The sequence below is a fragment of the Thalassophryne amazonica genome, chromosome 19, assembly GCF_902500255.1.
Source record: "Thalassophryne amazonica chromosome 19, fThaAma1.1, whole genome shotgun sequence".
NCBI lineage: Eukaryota > Metazoa > Chordata > Actinopteri > Batrachoidiformes > Batrachoididae > Thalassophryne > Thalassophryne amazonica.
Window position 1 is genome coordinate 36,365,994 of NC_047121.1, and position 18,876 is coordinate 36,384,869.

Consider the following 18,876-nt stretch of genomic DNA (forward strand, 5'->3'; position numbering starts at 1 on the left):
GTTCGTCGTCGTAACCGACTTGAGTGGGCAAATGCTCACATTCGCTGGCGTTTGGCACGTTGGAGAGGTGTTCTCTTCACGGATGAATCCCAGTTCACACTGTCCAGGGCAGATGGCAGACAGCGTGTGTGACGTTGTGTGGGTGAGTGGTTTTCTGATGTCAATGTTGTGGATCGAGTGGCCCATGGTGGCGGTGGGGTTATGGTATGGGCAGGCGTCTGTTATGGACGAAGAACACAGGTGCATTTTATTGATGGCATTTTGAATGCACAGAGATACCGTGACGAGATCCTGAGGCCCACTGTTGTGCCATACATCCAAGAACATCACCTCATGTTGCAGCAGGATAATGCACGGCCCCATGTTGCAAGGATCTGTACACAATTCTTGGAAGCTGAAAACTGTCCCAGTTCTTGCATGGCCATACTCACCGGACATGTCACCCATTGAGCATGTTTGGGATGCTCTGGACCGGCGTATACGACAGAGTGTACCAGTTCCTGCCAATATCCAGCAACTTCGCACAGCCATTGAAGAGGAGTGGACCAACATTCCACAGGCCACAATTGACAACCTGATCAACTCTATGTGAAGATGTGTTGCACTGCATGAAGCAAATGGTGGTCACACCAGATACTGACTGGTATCCCCCCCCAATAAAACAAAACTGCACCTTTCAGAGTGGCCTTTTATTGTGGACAGTCTAAGGTACACCTGTGCACTAATCATGGTGTCTAATCAGCATCTTGATATGGCACACCTGTGAGGTGGGATGGATTATCTCAGCAAAGGAGAAGTGCTCACTATCACAGATTTAGACTGGTTTGTGAACAATATTTGAGGGAAATGGTGATATTGTGTATGTGGAAAAAGTTTTAGATCTTTGAGTTCATCTCATACAAAACGGGAGCAAAACCAAAAGTGTTGCGTTTATATTTTTGTTGAGTGTATTTAACTGAAATTTCTGATCCAGACAACCAATGATTTATAAAGGACAATCATGAAAATTATCAGGAGTGCCCAAACTTTTGCATACAACTATAAGTGAACATCTCTACAAGAACTCACAGAATGTGCCAGACAGCAGTCTAATCAACAATCAAATGCTTTGTACTATTAGTACAATAAAATTTAATGAAAGTGCAGTGAATATAATAATGTGCAACAAGGAATATACGAGTTGTACGAGGGGCAACTGAGAAGTTTTAAGCCTGACCCAGAAAAGTAGGGTGTGGTTCTCCACATTTTGCATTCTCAAGAATCTGACATTTTGACTCACCGGGTGCAATGCTGAGAAATGTTTGTTTCTCAGAATGCAAAATGTGGAGGACCACGCCCTACTTTTCTGGGTCAGGCTCAAAACTTCTCAATCTCTCCTCCAAAGCGAGTGTTGAAAAATAATAATACAGCACACTATTGACACATATTAGTACATACTTCTCCCTCATGTTGCATCTCACACTAAAAAGAGAACACACAAAAAAAACCATGGTTTGTTACATTATTTATTCATAATAGCCTATAACTTTTGATAAAATTCACTTTTACAAGTGTTGATTACTATATTACATTCACCCGGACTTCAAATGAAGACAAACATGACACAGACATGAACAAATCCACTGAAAGACAAACATGAAATTTTGATTGTCTGATACTTTTCCAGCCATTTCTCTGATCAGGTCTTCTAAATGTTTGCCAGCACACAGATGCACACCCACAAACAGGTTATGGAAGAAAAACACTATTTCAGCTGCCTTTTGGGGTGCGATTGAAGGTTTAAGTTGATATTTTTGTGCAATCTAGTCTGATTTATACAACAGATTTTCAAAGAATCAAACAAATGCAGACCAAAAATATAGTTACTGGAAATAAATTCAATTTCTAACATAACATAATCAAAGGCAACCACCTTCACTCAAATGACTACACTACATGCAGAATTCTCTCAGAATTCTGCCACGCCAACAAGACAAATTTCCAGTTAGTATCAAATACATGTAATATGGATATGAATTAATCCTTTAATTTAAAACGTGATACCTTTAAAATAAAATAATTATATTGTGTAATGACACCAATGTGGACAGCTAAACATTCACACAGAAACATCTCGGTGGAAAAATATACAACACATCCACTGGAAAACCTGGGTCAGTCAGAATCAAGATACGGTGCATCTGGCAAGTATTCACAGCACTTCAGTTTTCCCACATTTTAGATGACAGTCTTGTTACCAAAGGGATGAAATTAATTTTCCCACCTCAAAATTCTATGCACATTACCCCATAATGATAATATAAAAAACATTTTGAGATTCCTGCAAATTTATTAATAATAATAATAAAAAACCTAAGGAATCACATTTGCATAAGTATTCACAGCCTTTGCCATGAAGCCCAAAATTGAGCTCAGGTGCATCCTGTTTCCACTGATCATCCTAGAGATGTTTCTACAGCTTAACTGGAGTCCACCTGGGGAAAATTCAGTTGATTGGACATGATTTGGAAAGACACACACCTGTCTATATATAAGGTCCCACAGTTGACAGTGCATGACAGAGCACAAACCAAACATGAAGTCAAAGGAATTGTCTGTAGACCTCTGAGACAGGATTGTCTTGAGGCACAAATCTGCGGAAGGGTACAGAAAAAATTCTGCTGCTTTGAAGGTCCCAATGAGCACAGTGGCCTCCATCATCTGTAAAGTAAAGAAGTTTGGATCCACCAGGATTCTATCTAGTGCTGGCCGCCCTTCGAAACTAAGCGCGCATGGAAGAAGGGCCTTAGTCAGGGATGCGACGAAGAACCTGATGGTCACTCTGTCAGAGCTCCGGCATTCCTCTGCGGAGAGAGAACCTTCCAGAAGTTTAATCATCTCTGCAGCAATCCACAAATCAGGCCTGTATGGTAGAGTGGCCAGCTGGAAGCCACTCCTTAGTAAAAGGCAGATGGCAGCCCACCTGGAGTTTGCCAAAAGGCACCTGAAGGACTCTCAGACCATGAGAAACAAAATTCTCTTGTCTGATGAGACAAAGATTGAACTCTTTTGCGTGAATGCCAGGCATCATGTTTGGAGGAAACCAGGCACCATCCCTACAGTGAAGCATGGTGGTGTCAGCATCATGCTGTGGGGATGTTTTTCAGGAGCAAGAACTGGGAGACTAGTCAGGATTGAACAAAAGACGAACGCAGTAAGGTACAGACAGCCTGGATGAAAAGCTGCTCCAGAACACGCATGACCTCAGACTGGGGCGACAGGTCATCTTTCAGCAGGACAATGACCCTAAGCACACAGCCAAGATATCAAAGGAGTGGCTTCAGGACAACTATGTGAATGTCCTTGAGTGGCCCAGCCAGAGCTCAGACCTGAATCCAATTGACCATCTCTGGAGAGATCTGAAAATGGCTGTGCACCGATGCTCCACATCCAACCTGAGGTACTCTGAGAGGTGCTGCAAAGAGGAATGGACAAAACTGTCCAAAGATAGGTGCGCCAAGCTTGTGGCATCATTTTCAACAAGACTTGAGGCTGTAATTGCTGCCAAAGGCGCATCAACAAAGTAGTGGGCAAAGGGTGTGAATACTTATGTATATGTGATTTCTTAGTTTTTTATTTTTAATAAATTTGCAAAAACTTCAAAAATATTTTTCCATGTTGTCATAATGGGGTGTTGTGAGTATAATTTTGGGGCAAAAAATTAAACTAATCCATTTTGGAATAGGGCTGTAACATAAAATATGGAACAAGTGAATCGCTGTAAATACTTTCCAGATGCACTGCACCTGGACAATTTGAATTACAAAAAGCAAGTTATTCTCTCAAGGGAGGGGGGGATGAAGGATGGGCAATATATTATTTATAGTAAATACCCTGTTGATTTCATAAAGAATTAGTAAATAGATTTTAATATTATATTAATTAAAATATATTACTTTAACGAGCAGACATTTAAAAACAAGATCTGATTGACTGTGACTTTGGTTTACCAGAAATAACTGCTATAAAACACAGGCCGACTTCAGATTTCAAATTATTGATGCATCTTCACCTTTAACTACCATGTGCACCCATTAACATTGAGGTAACACTTCACAAAAGCCTTTAAAAAATATGCAACATAGTAACAATTAATGCATTTCAAGGTTGGAACAACACATGCATGGCTTTTTCAGATCGTGCCATCTCACATTTTCATTTCAAATTACATACACGCTATACAGTACTGGTATGTGCTTACGCTGCACTAACAATATTCATGAACACTCACTAGTGGGGGGAAAAGGCCATTTTAACATGAAGCGTTACACCCATTTGTAAATGACTGCAAAGTTGTACCACCAAATAATTTAATATAGTTAGTTCATAGAACACCATTATTGTCTTCGTACACTACATACAAGATTGGTCTCTGCGTTTAACGCATTCTAATTACAGTTTGACACAATCTAACCATCAGTGGGCAGCCACAGCCACTGTGTTTGGAAACGGCAGTCAAAGGAATATTTTACCTAATGTGCATGTTTTGATGGTCGATGGAATGTCCGGAGAAAATCAACACAGACAAGAATATCACACTAACTCCACAGAACAGAACTGGGCATTGGTGGACCTGAACCCTCGGGATGGGAGTTGAGAATCTTTTCCAAATTTTTCAAACAAGTGAAATCATCTGGCTAAGATTATACTAATCAATGCTGCAGTGATTTTTTTCCTAACAGCTCGGTATTGCAAAAACCCACGCATCATGACATCAGACATGACAACATGGTGCCAAATTCTGCATCTCACGACAATGAAAACAGTGAACTGATGCAGAAAACCTGTGTACCTCTATCATTTCTTTTCCCATAATAACATCCATAAATAAAATCTCATCAATTCCCATCCCTACTGAACCTCAGACCTTCTTTGTTGTAAGGCAACAGTGCTTAACCACTGTTCTACAATGCTGAGGTGGGAAAATTAGCATTTATGCCAAAAAACAACAACAAAACAAAGAATAATAATAATAAAATAAAATTGCTTCTTTCATAAATTTTTAAACAGTACAATAAAAAAATGCTGGATATGCTTAAGCAAGGTGTGCAGGATGAATAAAATAAAAATATTTACTTTCTACATCAAACCATGTCGTAAATAAACATTTACAGCTTAAAAAATATATAGTACTCATTTTCTCCTCACTGTCTTGAGTGTTTGTCTGCTGATATTGAACTCCTATACAGGCATGCAAGGACCAGAAAACCCACTTGAAGGGAGAACATTTCAACAAAAAGAGAAAATGTAGGTTTACACAGTAAGAAATGATTGGATTTAACACAAAACGAAAAAAAAAGTTCAATTTGCTCTTGTCAAAGCATCTTTTTAAGTTATTTATCTTTTCCCTGTTTTTGAACTTAAGTGCTATACACAGTTACATCCAGGTGGTTTTCAAGTGCTTCACACCATAAATGTTTGAGAAAAAAAAAAAGCTAAATAAAAAATTAAAACAGGTGATGTGCAATCTTCACAGAATTAGTTTTTTTTATAAAGTATCATTCAAATTTCCTTTCATATTCTCTTTCTAAAAGTATACATGCTCTTTGTAGTTGTTAAATCTGTGTTCAGTAATAAATGTACAGTTCATCATAAAACAGTGACTGTACGTTGCACTTCCCTGCCATGCATGCATAAATGCTAAATAGGAGGTACTCTGCAACTAATGATTATCATTAGCGCCTTTCTTCTTGTTTTTACAGTTTAATAAGTCTAATATTAAAACATGTCAGTCTAAAACAGTCTTTATGTTCTACAAAAATATCAACATTCATTATTCCCTCTTCTTTTTAAAAACTACACACATACTTTAAAAAAATATATCACATTACTCCTACCCAAGTGCAAAACTGCCAGATACTGTGTTCATCTGACAGACTACAGGTTTCATTAAAAACTGATTGACATTTCTAACAAAATTGCACAACTTTTTTTTTCTTAGATGTTGATGAAACAAAAGGCTATCCAGTGTAAAACATTGCCTTTGCAGCAGTGATCACGTGCCACTTGTTTTAGCTGGTGCACGGCCAACATGCATTGTTCCAACAATGACGACTGATCCTAAATGATGTGGTTCTGCCTTGTGTTTCGATGCAATAAAATGCAAATCAAATCACAATAATGTCTGTTATTAAAATTAATATCATCGTACCACTAAGCATGACACACACAGTTTTGAGGGGCCGATGCAATCATCGTGGCAAAAGGCTCCACAGCCTTTGCACATGATCATCGCCTTCAGTCTGCAGTAGCATTGAGACTTGACGTCCTCCATACTGGAGCCCTCTATGAAGGACTGGTCAGGTGAGGGCTCACCCTGGTTACTGTGATCTAACGAGTGAGTGGCGGGTATGGTGGTGACAGTCACCGAGAATGACATGACGCTCCCGTGGACCGCATTGTTCTCCGCATCTGAGGAGGATGCGTTCGAGCCGGGGGCCACAGTGCTGTGGTTCAAAGTGTGAGGTACAGTCATGTTGACAGTGCCGCCATATGATGCAACCACAGGTTCCTGATTATCAAGAGTTCTCTGCGTTTGAAACGTGGACAGTTGCTGGTGACCGGGGTCCATTCCCACTTGGGGTGATGAAAGGTATGGCTCGGAATTTCCTTGATTGCTATTGCAGTGTTCAAGGTGTCTCAGGTGCGAGTGAGAAAGCAGGCTGGAGTCTTTGGTTGTCACAGTGCTGTTAATATCAGCACTGGTTGCACCATCCTTAGATCCAGGCTCAGTTTTTATGTTGGTGCAAAGCTCATCAGACTTGGTTATAGAGAAAATCTGCTGTTCATTTTTAATCCCAGAAATTGGAAATAATTTTTTGCTGGGTGGTTCAGCTTGTTGAGCTCCATCCTCTTCTACTGTGCCATCTTTTTTTAAACTGGACACAGTAATGCTTGGGACAGCAGAGTGGTGCAGTCTTTTACTCTCTGGGCCTCTACCATATGTAGACACATTGAGCAGATAATGCCCCGTCATGGCAGGTCTGGACATCCGTTTACGAACCAAAAAGCCAACAGTAACCCTGGGTTGTTCTTGGTGTTCTTGCGCCTGCAGAAGCTGTTGGCTTGTGAACTGCTGGTGTTGAGGCCTGACATCATGAGGCTGGCTCTTTTGGACTTTTCTCTGCATTAGAGCCTGGAGGATCTGCTCCTGAGTCTCTTTATCTGGAAGCCCCTTGTGACGTCTTGTAAATTCTGTAAAAATTCCAGTTCGTCCTATTACGGTCACCTGGCTTGGCTTACCTGATCTGTGCTCAGCACTACCTGTGCCCAAGTGTGCTGACTTCCCTGTAGCACCAGAAAGTATGCTTGACATTTTAACTTCCACCCTGGTTAGTGGTTTAGGAAGGATCTGCTCCAGTGGAACCTCTTTGCCCTGCAGAAGCTGGGTTACCAATGGGTTGTTTGCGGGAATGCAGGAGCTGCTCCTGGTTGATGAGCCAACAGATGATTTGTTTTCTTGAACCATCTCAGTATGAGCAGATGGAACAGGAAGCTGTGCTGATGAATTCTTATCAGTGCAAAGGAAACCGGTTTTCAAAGTGCCAGAATCACCATTCTGTTTCTCTTCCGCTTTGCTTGAGGAGATTTGTGAGGGATTTGAAGTTAGCCCGTGAGAAGTGGGTGTATTGGTATAACTGCTAGTGGTGGCCGCCATTAGCTTGGTTGATGCCTGTGGGGATGCCGGGTTGGGGCTTGGAGGTGGCTGTTTTTGCTCCTCACTGCCTCCGCCTGGTCCTGCCACCGCTCCCTTCGCAGCAGATGATGCACGCTGAGCTCGTGCAAGCTGAGCTTTAGCTTTGATGTCAGCCAAAGTACGAGCACCAGTACGTCCAGGGCTACTAAGTGGGGGAGAGAGGGGAGTCCTGGGTGAAATTTGGCTTGGTGACAAAGGAACAGGGAGAATTCTTGATACAGGGATCTATAAAGTGAAAAGAAAGCAAGATTGAAAAAATAAATATTTGTAGACAAGCATGAGCTCAACATGCTAAACACAAATGTATTCCTACCTTAAGTGGTGGAACTCTCGGATTTGTTGGAGTTGGTGTAGCAGGGCTTGATAAGGAAGATGCTGTAGGCGATACGGAAGAAACTGAAGAGACTGAAGAAACTGAGGAGACACGAGTCCTTTTCTCTGGTGTTACCTCATTGTCCATCTCGCTGGTAGATCTCCTTTTCAGTGGCTCATGGGTGACCTCTTCTTGCTTATCCACAGATGCTGACTGCTCTTCTTTCAACTCCAGACTGGCCTTTGGTGGAGGGCTGCTCTTGATAGGCGAATGGGGGAGGTCTACTTTCTCCTCCTCCACACCTGATTTCTGCTCACTTTCTGGTAACGTATCAACGGTGTCCTGTTCAGCCTGTCTCTCAACCTCTAACGTGGGCACAGACTGTACACTTGTGTCAAACTTTTGATCTTCTACACACGGCGAGCGACATGTCTTCATGGGCTCCATGGTCACAGCTGACTCTTTTTGTGTGGGCTGTTTCTCTGTTGGTTCCTGGGACTGTGACTGCGTTGGCTTCACATCTCTAACAGCGGTAGCAGCAGCATCAGTCTGGCCGCTGCCCTTGGTGCCACTGGGATCCTGCGGTGCTTGACCAGCAGGATCTGTCTGCTGAGGAGGGGACGGGGGCTTGAAAGACTCCTGATTCAAATCAGCCTTTGTCAGCTCTTTAGATTCCTCATAGCTGAGTCCAGAACTACACATAGAAATAAGAGAAACAAAGACGTAAATCAAATAAATTTGTGTTGTTATGCCACCAACCAATCATGGTTTATTAAGTGAATTTAAATAATGTTATACATTTTTTGAAATGGATGAAAAATGCTAAACAAACGAGTGCTGTGTGCACTCAAGTATAAAAGGAAAGAGGCTTATTTCTGGGTGCCCCACGTTTGTAAAATGTTACTAATGCACAGTAATTTCTTTTGGCTTCTCCCTCGTTTGTCTGGGCCACCACAGCGGATCCGATATAGTTCCACGTTGATTTGGCACAAGTTTTTTGACGGATGCCCTTTCTGACACAACTCCAAATGTACATGGATAACAGAGCACAGGTGGTCTTCAACCAGAAACCTTCTTTATTGGTCGCAAGAGCATTACGTACTTGTGTCACTATGCTCAATTGATATCAATACATTACAGTATAAAAGGATATACAGTGAGGAAAATAAGTATTTGAACACCCTGCGGTTTTGCAAGTTCTCCCACTTAGAAATCATGGAGGGGTCTGAAATTTTCATCTTAGGTGCATGTCCACTGTGAGAGACATAATGTAAAAAAAAAAAATTCCGGAAATCACAATGTATGATTTTTTAAATAATTTATATGTATGTTACTGTTGCAAATAAGTATTTGAACACCTGTGAAAAGCAATGTTAATATTTGGTACAGTAGCCTTTGTTTGCAATTACAAAGGTCAAACATTTCCTGTAGTTTTTCACCAGGTTTGCACACACTGCAGCAGGGATTTTGGTCCTCTCCTCCATACAAATCTTCTCCAAATCTTTCAGGTTTTGAGTTTCAGCTCCCTCCAAAGATTTTCTATTGAGTTCAGGTCTGGAGACTGGCCAGGCCACTCCAGGACCTTGAAGTGCTTCTTACGGAGCCCCTCCTTAGTTGCCCTGGCTGTGTGTTTGGAGCCATTGTCATGTTGGAAGACCCAGCCATGACCCATCTTCAATGCTCTTACTGAGGTTGTTTGCCAAAATCTCGCAATACATGACCCCATCCATCCTCCCTTCAATATGGTGAAGTCGTCCTGTCCCCTTTGCAGAAAAACAGCCCCAGAGTATGATGTTTCCACCCCCATGCTTCACGGTTGGGATGGTTTTCTTGGGGTTGTTCTCATCCTCTAAACATGGTAAGTGGTGCTGATTCCAAAAAGCTCTATTCTGGTCTCATCTGACCACATGACCTTCTCCCATGCCTCCTCTGGATCATCCAGATGGTCACTGGTGAACTTCAAACGGGCCTGAACATGTGCTGGCTTTAGCAGGGGGACCTTGCTGCTCTGCAGGATTTTAAACCACGACAGCATCATGTGTTACTAATGTAATCTTTGTGACTGTGGTCCCAGCTCTCTTCAGGTCATTGACCAGGTCCTCCTGTGTAGTTCTGAGCTTTCTCAGAATCATCCTTACCCCACAAAGTGAGATCTTACATGGAATCCCAGACCGAGGGAGATTGACAGTCATCTTGTGTTTCTTCCACTTTCTAATAAATAATCATAACAGTTGTTGTCTTCTACCAAGCTGCTTGCCTGTTGTCCTGTAGTCCAGCCCAGCCTTGTGCAGGTCTACAGTTTTGTCCCTGGTGTCCTTAGACAGCACTTTGGTCTTGGCTATGATGGACAGGTTGGAGTGTGATTGATTGAGTGTGTGAACAGGTGTCTTTTATACAGGTAACAAGTTCAAACAGGTGCAATTAATACAGGTAAAGAGTGCAGAATAAGGGCTTCTTAAAGAAAAATTAACAGGTCTGTGTGAGCCAGAATTCTTGCTGGTTGGTAGGTGTTCAAATACTTATTTGCAGCAGTAACATACAAATAAATTATTAAAAACTCATACACAGTGGACGTGCACCTAAAATGAAAAATTCAGACCCCTCCATGACTTTTAAGTGGAAGAACTTGCAAAATCGCAGGGTGTTCAAATACTTATTTTCCTCACTGTAGATATAATTTAAGTGTCACGATTTAGAGCATGTGCATGTTAAGGCAATGACAGTTTTCACTGCGACCTACTTTTAACAAGTCATAAGGGTGACAGAGCCTCGCCCACAAGTTTGGTCCAGACAGCATGTGTATTTGATACAAAAGAGATACCTGGAAGTCCTGAGTTACTGCACTCATACAGTGTGACCCATGACTTAAACACAAAAGTCCAATAATTTCTCCTTACAGACTTTGGAAGAGAACAATTTTCCCACATGTAAAACTACACATGGTTTTCCACCATTGACTGAAGTATCAATAAAATCCACCCAACGGTTTAGGAGATGTTGCTCTTACAAGATTCATGGACAGACGAATGGACGAACAGGGTAATTCCCATCTATCCTCCCAAAGTTTTGTTTGCAGAGGGTATAACAAAGCAATGGTTAATAAGTGATCACCTAGCTGCAGCAAAGGTGATCATAAATGCCTTCCAATGAAGACAACAAACATACTTTTCACCATAATAGCTTTCAAAGAAGGCCTCCTTCCAGTGCTCAACTTTCTTCTCCTTTTCAATTTCTTGTCGCATCCGCAGCTGTAACTCAGGAGTAAATTCACCTGCAATGACAGTCAGGGGGGAAAATACATCATCTAATTATTCTTTTTTTTTGTGTAGTCACGCTGCAACATAACTATTTTTCTTTGAATATAAATATTGATTTTGTCTTCAGAAAAGCAGTTTGCACTGACCCTCTGCCAATCTTTCCTTCCAAGACTGAGCTGCTGAGGTGAAGAACTCGTTGTTTAAGGCAGAACTAGTGACCTTCAGCAGGCCGTCCATGCAAGCCTAAAAACGTAAGGAGGGCAACATTATGAGTAACATGATCACAAAAACATCATTACATACATAATTTATATACAAATGTAGAGATGGTGCCAATACAGTAAAAAAAAAAAAATCATAATAGTAACATGCAAAGATAGTATGACAAAATCAGGAATGATTTTTGTGCCAAATTCTGACTTTTTACAACTATAAATGGTATATGTTGACATACTGAGGTACCAAAACTACCATAAAACCCACTTCACTGAATAGCATAGAATGCAAACATAGTATAAAAAAGTATGTCTAGTTTTAGAGCCACCTGCCGGTCAACTTCAGGGAGAAGTTTAAGCAGCCGCTGTTGACAGTCTGGAGGTAAGACAGAGAAGGTGTGCTTGTTGATGAGCGCCCGCAGGTTTGTGTTAACCAAAATGGAATCTGGCGTTTCCACGTCTATATTACATTTGGCACGTTTCAGCTGTCCTGCAATACAAAGTAACAGGTATAAGTCAACACAGATTTGTTGATACAAACACAAACAAATCTTGCTATATCATCTTGCAGCACCTTCTTCACAAATTTTGCCAAAAATGTTTTTCTACTTATGTCCCCCCCCCCCCCCCCCCCGAGCAGAAAAAAAAACAAAACAGTGGCGCAGTTAGGTTAGTGGATAAACCAATATGGAGTCCTGGGTTTGATTCTCTCTCATGTGACTTGTCCATGTCTTTTGACATATTACTTAATCTGCATTGTCTCAGTCCAACCATCTGTAAATGATTACCGACTCTGGCTGAGAAAGTAACCTGTGCGCGACTGGCATTTCGTCCAGGAGGAGCCATAGACTCTCATCGAATTCATGCTACAGAAACTGGTGAAGCCTCAAGGCCTATACAGGACTTGCTTCCCCTTTTCCATGTGGGATCATTTCATTTCTTCTGCAACATCTTAACTCCATCACAGCAAAAAAAAAAAAAAAATCTACTTCAAGAGTGGAATTTTTTAAATAAACATGGTGGAAACCGTTACATTTCGGTGATTATCTGGATGTCAATTCAGGCATAAATTATCACATTCTTGAATACTGTGAGCTCAGATGTTCGTGATATACAGTAAAACTCGCATATAATGGATACAGATTTTCCTCAAATGCAATTTGGTCCAGACAGTGACAGGTCCTCAGATCTGGTGGAATCTTTGGCCATTACGGTACTATGTGTTCCAATTAGATCATCTCTATACTAACTATTGCTGAGTGTTAAAAACCACTAAGAATAAATTAAACAGGATCTTTGATTTACCTGTAGTAAGGTGACTTGACCTCTGGGAAACTTTCCGAGATCTGACTGGGTGGCACAGGTCTGTATGGACAGAAGAACGCTGTATTACTTACTTGACACATACAAGCGTTAAGAAATGTGCTGAAAACAGTAAAACCTTGATTCAGGAGTTTTATTTTAAAAATTATTAGCACTACTATGCCAGGAGGATTATAACGGTCAACTTCAGTTCTATGAAGCTCAATATGTTTACTCTCTAGGTGTGCTACTACATTCATCTTACAGTGTTTGTCGATAAAATAGCTGCCACCTACCAGTCTTTGCAGTAATATTGTCAGCCATATCTTTAATGGTCTTCAAAAGCAGTCTGGAACTGGAGGTGGTTGGCATTCCACCCTGTCTCCGCTGGTTTCTCTGCTGTTGTTGCTTCAAGGCCTGAAAACAAGCAAAATAGGGAAGAACAGCAGCATGAGAAAACAGAGTAGCTTCTCTGCAGCTACTCCCTCAGGGCCACTTGCCTGCTTAAATAACAGCAAAAGAATAGTGCTGCAATGAAATGTGGGTTACATAACATGGGCATAAATGAGCTCCATGCTGTAATCCTGTCAATAATCTAGTCTGATGACTTTTCAATCACAATATCTTCAGACTCTACAAGCAATTCCAGACAGAACACCGAGTTCCTTTGTTTTATTTCAGCTGTTTAAAACACATATATATGCAGACCTCACAGTACATCTCTGCAGGACTAATCGGCATCTTCCATGGCTGTTTACACAAACCAAATGAACAACAATTTGATCTAACAGAGCAAAAACATCCACAGCACAGCACAGATGGTGTGAATTATAGTCCATGCTATCAATCAAAGTATAATTAAAATTCAACACAAAAGGAACAAAACAGCCGATCAAAAAAAGTTGGGTGAGTGGATTATGAGACCTCTGACACTGTAAAACTAAATACAAGCATTTTTCCCCTATGCCTTGCTGTTTTTAAATAATCACAAGATGTTAAAGAAAGGGAGGCACAAAGAATGCATGCTCAAACTGTTAATCAATTATTAGTAGACTATTAAATTAATTGTCAACTATTTTGATAATCAATTGTTTTGAGTAATTCAAAAAATTATCCAAATTCATTGATTTCAGCTTCTTAAATATGAATATTTTCTGGTTTATTTTACTAGTTACTTTACTCCTGTGGACAAAACAAGACATCTGAAGGAGTCATCTGATGGACATTTTCAACATTTTATAGAACTGACAACTAATAGATTGAGAAAGTAATTGATCGATTGGGAAAACAATCATTAGTTGCTGCTGCTCTACAACACTAGCATGCATATGTTATAAAATGTTGTAAACTTCTGAAGAAAATGCCTGGAGAACAGCATGAAATATGACGATGATATGATATGATGATGATGTATTTGAATGAATAAATACACATTATGAATTACAAAAGATAAGCACTTGTATCACTTCAGCTGTATCCAAACAAAAAGGCACTGTATTCTTGTAGTTATGGTCAGAGGTTTACATACACTCATCACGGGCATGAATGTCATGGTAATTTTGGGCTGTTAATGGTGTCCTTGAACTGTTCTTTTGCCAGGGTAAATGGAGTGCATTTATATAGCGCTTTTCCATCTGCATCAGACGCTCAAAGTGCTTTACAAATAATGCCTCACATTCACACCGATGTGAGGGTGCTGCCATGCAAGGCGTTCACTACACACTGGGAGCAATAGGGGATTAAAGAGGGCCCTTAGTGATTTTCCAGTCAGGCTGGGATTTGAACTGAGGATCTTCTGGTCTCAAGCCGAATGCCTTAATGCCACACGCGCTGCTGGGGACCATGCCAAAATAGCGGAGATGATCGGAGAGGAACAGCTGTTCCTGGAAATGCCTGAGTTACTGCCGGCCTGGCTGCAGTTGTAGCAGACATCAGGACTCCCATTCAAGCTTTCTGGACTTATGCATTTAAAAGTATAGGGACACTGAGCTTTTTAAGATTTAAGGCATAAAAAGAATTTTCACTGGCACCTCTATAATTTTGATGATCAGCCTTTAAGTAGGGGGTCAAAATATGACATTACCAATACAACCAAAATTCACACTGTCTAGAAAAAAATGAATAAAAAGTTCACCGGAAGGGTAACATTTAAAAAGAATAGACAGCCTTGAACTACTTATGGCAGAGACAGTTGAGACCCCTACAGCCTATGACAGTGACATCATAGATCACATGGGGGCTTCCCCAGACTTGCACAAGGTAATATGGGAAGGACCCTGTGACAGCCAATCAGAGTAGAGAGGCACTGTTACATCACTGGGTAGTCTCTCTGGCTGCTAATCCAACCTAGTTGAAAACGCTCCAAAACCACAGCGTTTCTGCAGATTTCTTTTTTTTTGGAATGGTTCCAAGACATTCCCAGCTTGTTTAAATCTACAATTCTCCTTCTTAGACCTCCCTGATTCCTCTGTTCTGCATATTGGTCAGTCTAAAGAGTGGTGTCAAACACATCCTTTTTATGCTGGCAAAGAGAAACTAACAGTTGTGGTCAATCATAATCACTAACAAGGACTTATTGATCCTTGACCTTAGAACCTTCAGCACCACTTATTATTGAGCCTGTAGGTAGAATTTCGACGCTGTGTGAATAAGAGAAAATTCAAAATAAATTCACACTTGTGTAGCCAATTCTTGTTTTTTTTTTTAAGTCATTAATGATGTCTGCTGTACAATCACTCCACCTGGCAAAATAACAGTCCAAGGACATCACGAACAGCCAAAAATGCCCATGACATTCATGCTCCTGATGAGTGTATGTAAAATTCTAACCACAAATGTATGTATTTGTAAGTGTGCACACTGTGACTTGAAGAACATTCTTCATAGAAAATTTTCAAGTGAAGTATTTCAAAGCGCTTATATCAAATCCCATCTTTTGCATTCTCAGAACACAAACAACCATGCACTACCTTTTCTGGGTCAGACTTAAAACTTCTCAATTGCCCCTTATGTGTGTGTGTGTGGTGTGTATATACTGTGTGTGTGTGTATATATATATACGAGGTCTATTAGAAAAGTATCCGACCTTATTATTTTTTTCAAAAACCATATGGATTTGAATCACGTGTGATTACATCAGACATGCTTGAACCCTCGTGGGCATGCAAGAGTTTTTTCACGCCTGTTGGTTACGTCATTCGCCTGTGGGCAGTCTTTGAGTGAGGAGTCGCCCACCCTCTCGTCGTTTTTTTCATTGTTTAGGAATGGCTCAGAGACTGCTGCTTTGTTTGATCAAAATTTTTTCAAAACTGTAAGGCACAACTGAGTGGACACCATTCGATAAATTCAGCTGGTTTTCGGTAAAAATTTTAACGGCTGATGAGAGATTTTGGTCTGGTAGTGTCACTTTAAGGAAGGCCCACGGCGCCTGACGGCAATCTGCGCTTCGAGGCGGCAGTATCTCGCCGTTTCAAGTTGAAAACTTCCACATTTCAGGCTCTGTTGATCCAGTAAGTCGTCAGAGAACAGAGAACTTTCAGAAGAAGTCGGCATGAGGAGTTTATTCGGACATTCCATTGTTAACGGACATTTTGTAATGAAAGAACGTGCGGGCAGAGTCGCATGTCGGGCCGGACCCGACCGCGGGGGGTCGCGACAGGAAAAACACCTCCGTTGGAAACCTTAACAGGCAAGTTGGAACATGCCCAAGCTGTTAAACAATTTCTCAGTTACTCACTTGTTGAAAGCCATCAAAAGCCGCCTGAATTTTACAAATGGTTTTCAACACGGAGGTGTTTTTCCTGTCGCGGTGCACAGATTTGCCGAGTCGTCACGGAAACGACTCGGCGAATTTGCGCGCACGTCTTTCATTAAAAAAATGTCCTTAAACAGTGGAATGTCCGCATAAAGTCCTCATGCCGGCCTCTTCTGAATCTTCTCTGTTCTCCCACGACGTCCTGGGTGAATTAAGTCTTAAATTAGGATGTTTTCAGGTCGAAACAGGCCGACGACGGCGCCTGGAAGCGCTGCAGGACGTCCCGCTCCGTGGGAAGTCCTTACAGCGACAGAAACACCCCATAATCTCTCATCAGCCGTTAAACTTTTCACCGAAAACCAGTTTAATTTCTTGAATGGTGTCCACTCGGATATTCCTCACAGGTCCAGAAAAAATTTTGATAAAGCAACGCGCGTCGTCTGGAGCAGCGTGTGAAACAAAGGAATTCAGCCGAGAGGGCGGGACCACATCTCACTCAAGGCCTGCCCACAGGGAAATGACGTCACCGACACGCGTGAAAAAACTCACGCATGCGCACGAGGGTTCAAGCATGATTGGTGTAATCGCACGTCATTCAAATCCATATAGTTAAAAAAAAAAAATAAAAGGGTCGGTTTATTGTCTAATAGACCTCGTATATACGAAGCAGTTTGAATTTCTGGTGTAACATAGCATGTGCTCTGACATGGACAACAAGACATATCACAATGCAGCACAAGTCAATTATCTGTAGTAACTGTTCAAAGATATTGGCTAACTTTGCTGCAGGAAGTCTCATAACTTAAAGCTTCACTGAGTGGACACATCTTACAATGAAGTCTGCAACAGTGGATTTACAAAACTGGATGATGTTTGATCAACAGCAGACCATGGCGAGTGTTACACCTTATTCAGGAAGTGCCATCCTTTTGTAGGCCACCAACCCGGCTGTAATCATTGATGTAGGCAGATGTGACGAGTAGGCATTTGTGAGCATATGTGACTATGTGGGTGACGCAACAACTTATGTAACATCTGCGACTTATGTCAGTAGTGAATAGATTTGGTCCACTAGGTTAATAGTTGTACAAATGAACAATCTGTAAAACAATTTGAGCCACATCCGTACCTGTTTCAAAGCTTTTTTGCTGTGTTTCTGAGACGGCGAGATGAGCTTACTGGCAGGAACGGAAGGTGAAGAGCATCGAGGCTGTGGAGAAGAGGGCTGTGACTGCAGCTTGGAGGGAACTATGACACACAAAAGCACAAAACGAGCGTTACAAAACACTTCCTGAGGGCGGTGTACAGAAGCTACCACATCATGTTTTTGTTTTGATGAAACTGAAACCACTACTGTGCACAAAAGAAGTAGATTGCATTACTTTGCTAATATATCAGACTGCTGCAACAATTTGAACATCTCAATATAAAATTTGTTCAGTAAACTTTTTGTGCTGTGCATTTCTTACCGTGCATCTTTTATATATACACACAGAAAAAAAAGCAGCTTTCCATTATAGTGTTGCAATATTTGCATGTGAATTTGCTTCAAACTAAGTATTCAGATCCTCCCATTCAGATATAAAGTAAGGTTATTTTCTCGACAGTTTCTAACTTGTGCATAATCAGGAAGTGGTCATGGGTCATACTGAGAAAATACAGTTTCCTGTTTTAACACGCAAAACATACAAGTAAGTGGCAGAAACAAATGAGAGGGGACTGTGCAAGCACCAACTAAGAAAAACAAAATAATTGGCACTTGATGAACAGCTCATTTTGTAAAGTTTGCACTGCAATCAGGCACAATCAGATGTAGAGCAACGATTGGAGCGCACAGAATTAAAAAATAAATAAATAATAATTTCAGGAAACAACCGCTATAAATTGACCATCATGCAGCCTGTACTTCTCCACAGATAATTAATAGACACCATTATGAACACCTTAAGAAGAAAAAAACTTTTTTCTTGCCTCCCGGCAATTAGTCTGTGATGCAACGCTGTAATTTATGTTTCCAACAAGACCACTGTCGTCAGTGTGCCTCATCTACCTCAGCCTTTGCTTCTATTTCCGGAAAAACAGTTAACAGCATCCAAAAAGAGGGTGGGAACAAACTGGGCTATAACAAAAATGAGGCAACCAATCACTTAACAGACATTTGGAGAGGGGGGGGGGGGGTGTACTCTTTACTGCACTTTACTGCATTATTATATACATTTAGGCTACAAGTGATAAGTTCTTCCTTTTACGAAATTTACCTGAACAGTTGTTGAACATTTAACATTCTGCAAAAAATATAG

General features: G+C 41.1%; 1 protein-coding gene across 2 annotated transcripts in view; it reads right to left on the minus strand.

The window, feature by feature from the left end:
* Positions 1 to 5,043: 5,043 nt before the first annotated feature.
* The window catches only part of asxl2 (ASXL transcriptional regulator 2), a 31,156-nt gene continuing 17,323 nt past the window's right edge, over positions 5,044 to 18,876 (minus strand). For both annotated transcript variants that reach the window (XM_034159900.1, XM_034159901.1), the window contains 8 exons: positions 17,706 to 17,824; positions 13,119 to 13,239; positions 12,826 to 12,885; positions 11,850 to 12,010; positions 11,452 to 11,548; positions 11,214 to 11,319; positions 8,049 to 8,742; positions 5,044 to 7,960 (listed from right to left, as the gene is read on the minus strand). In XM_034159900.1, the coding sequence (XP_034015791.1) occupies positions 6,182 to 7,960; positions 8,049 to 8,742; positions 11,214 to 11,319; positions 11,452 to 11,548; positions 11,850 to 12,010; positions 12,826 to 12,885; positions 13,119 to 13,239; positions 17,706 to 17,824 (3,137 nt within the window). In that variant the 3' untranslated portion in view covers positions 5,044 to 6,181. The remainder of the gene's footprint in view (positions 7,961 to 8,048; positions 8,743 to 11,213; positions 11,320 to 11,451; positions 11,549 to 11,849; positions 12,011 to 12,825; positions 12,886 to 13,118; positions 13,240 to 17,705; positions 17,825 to 18,876) is intronic.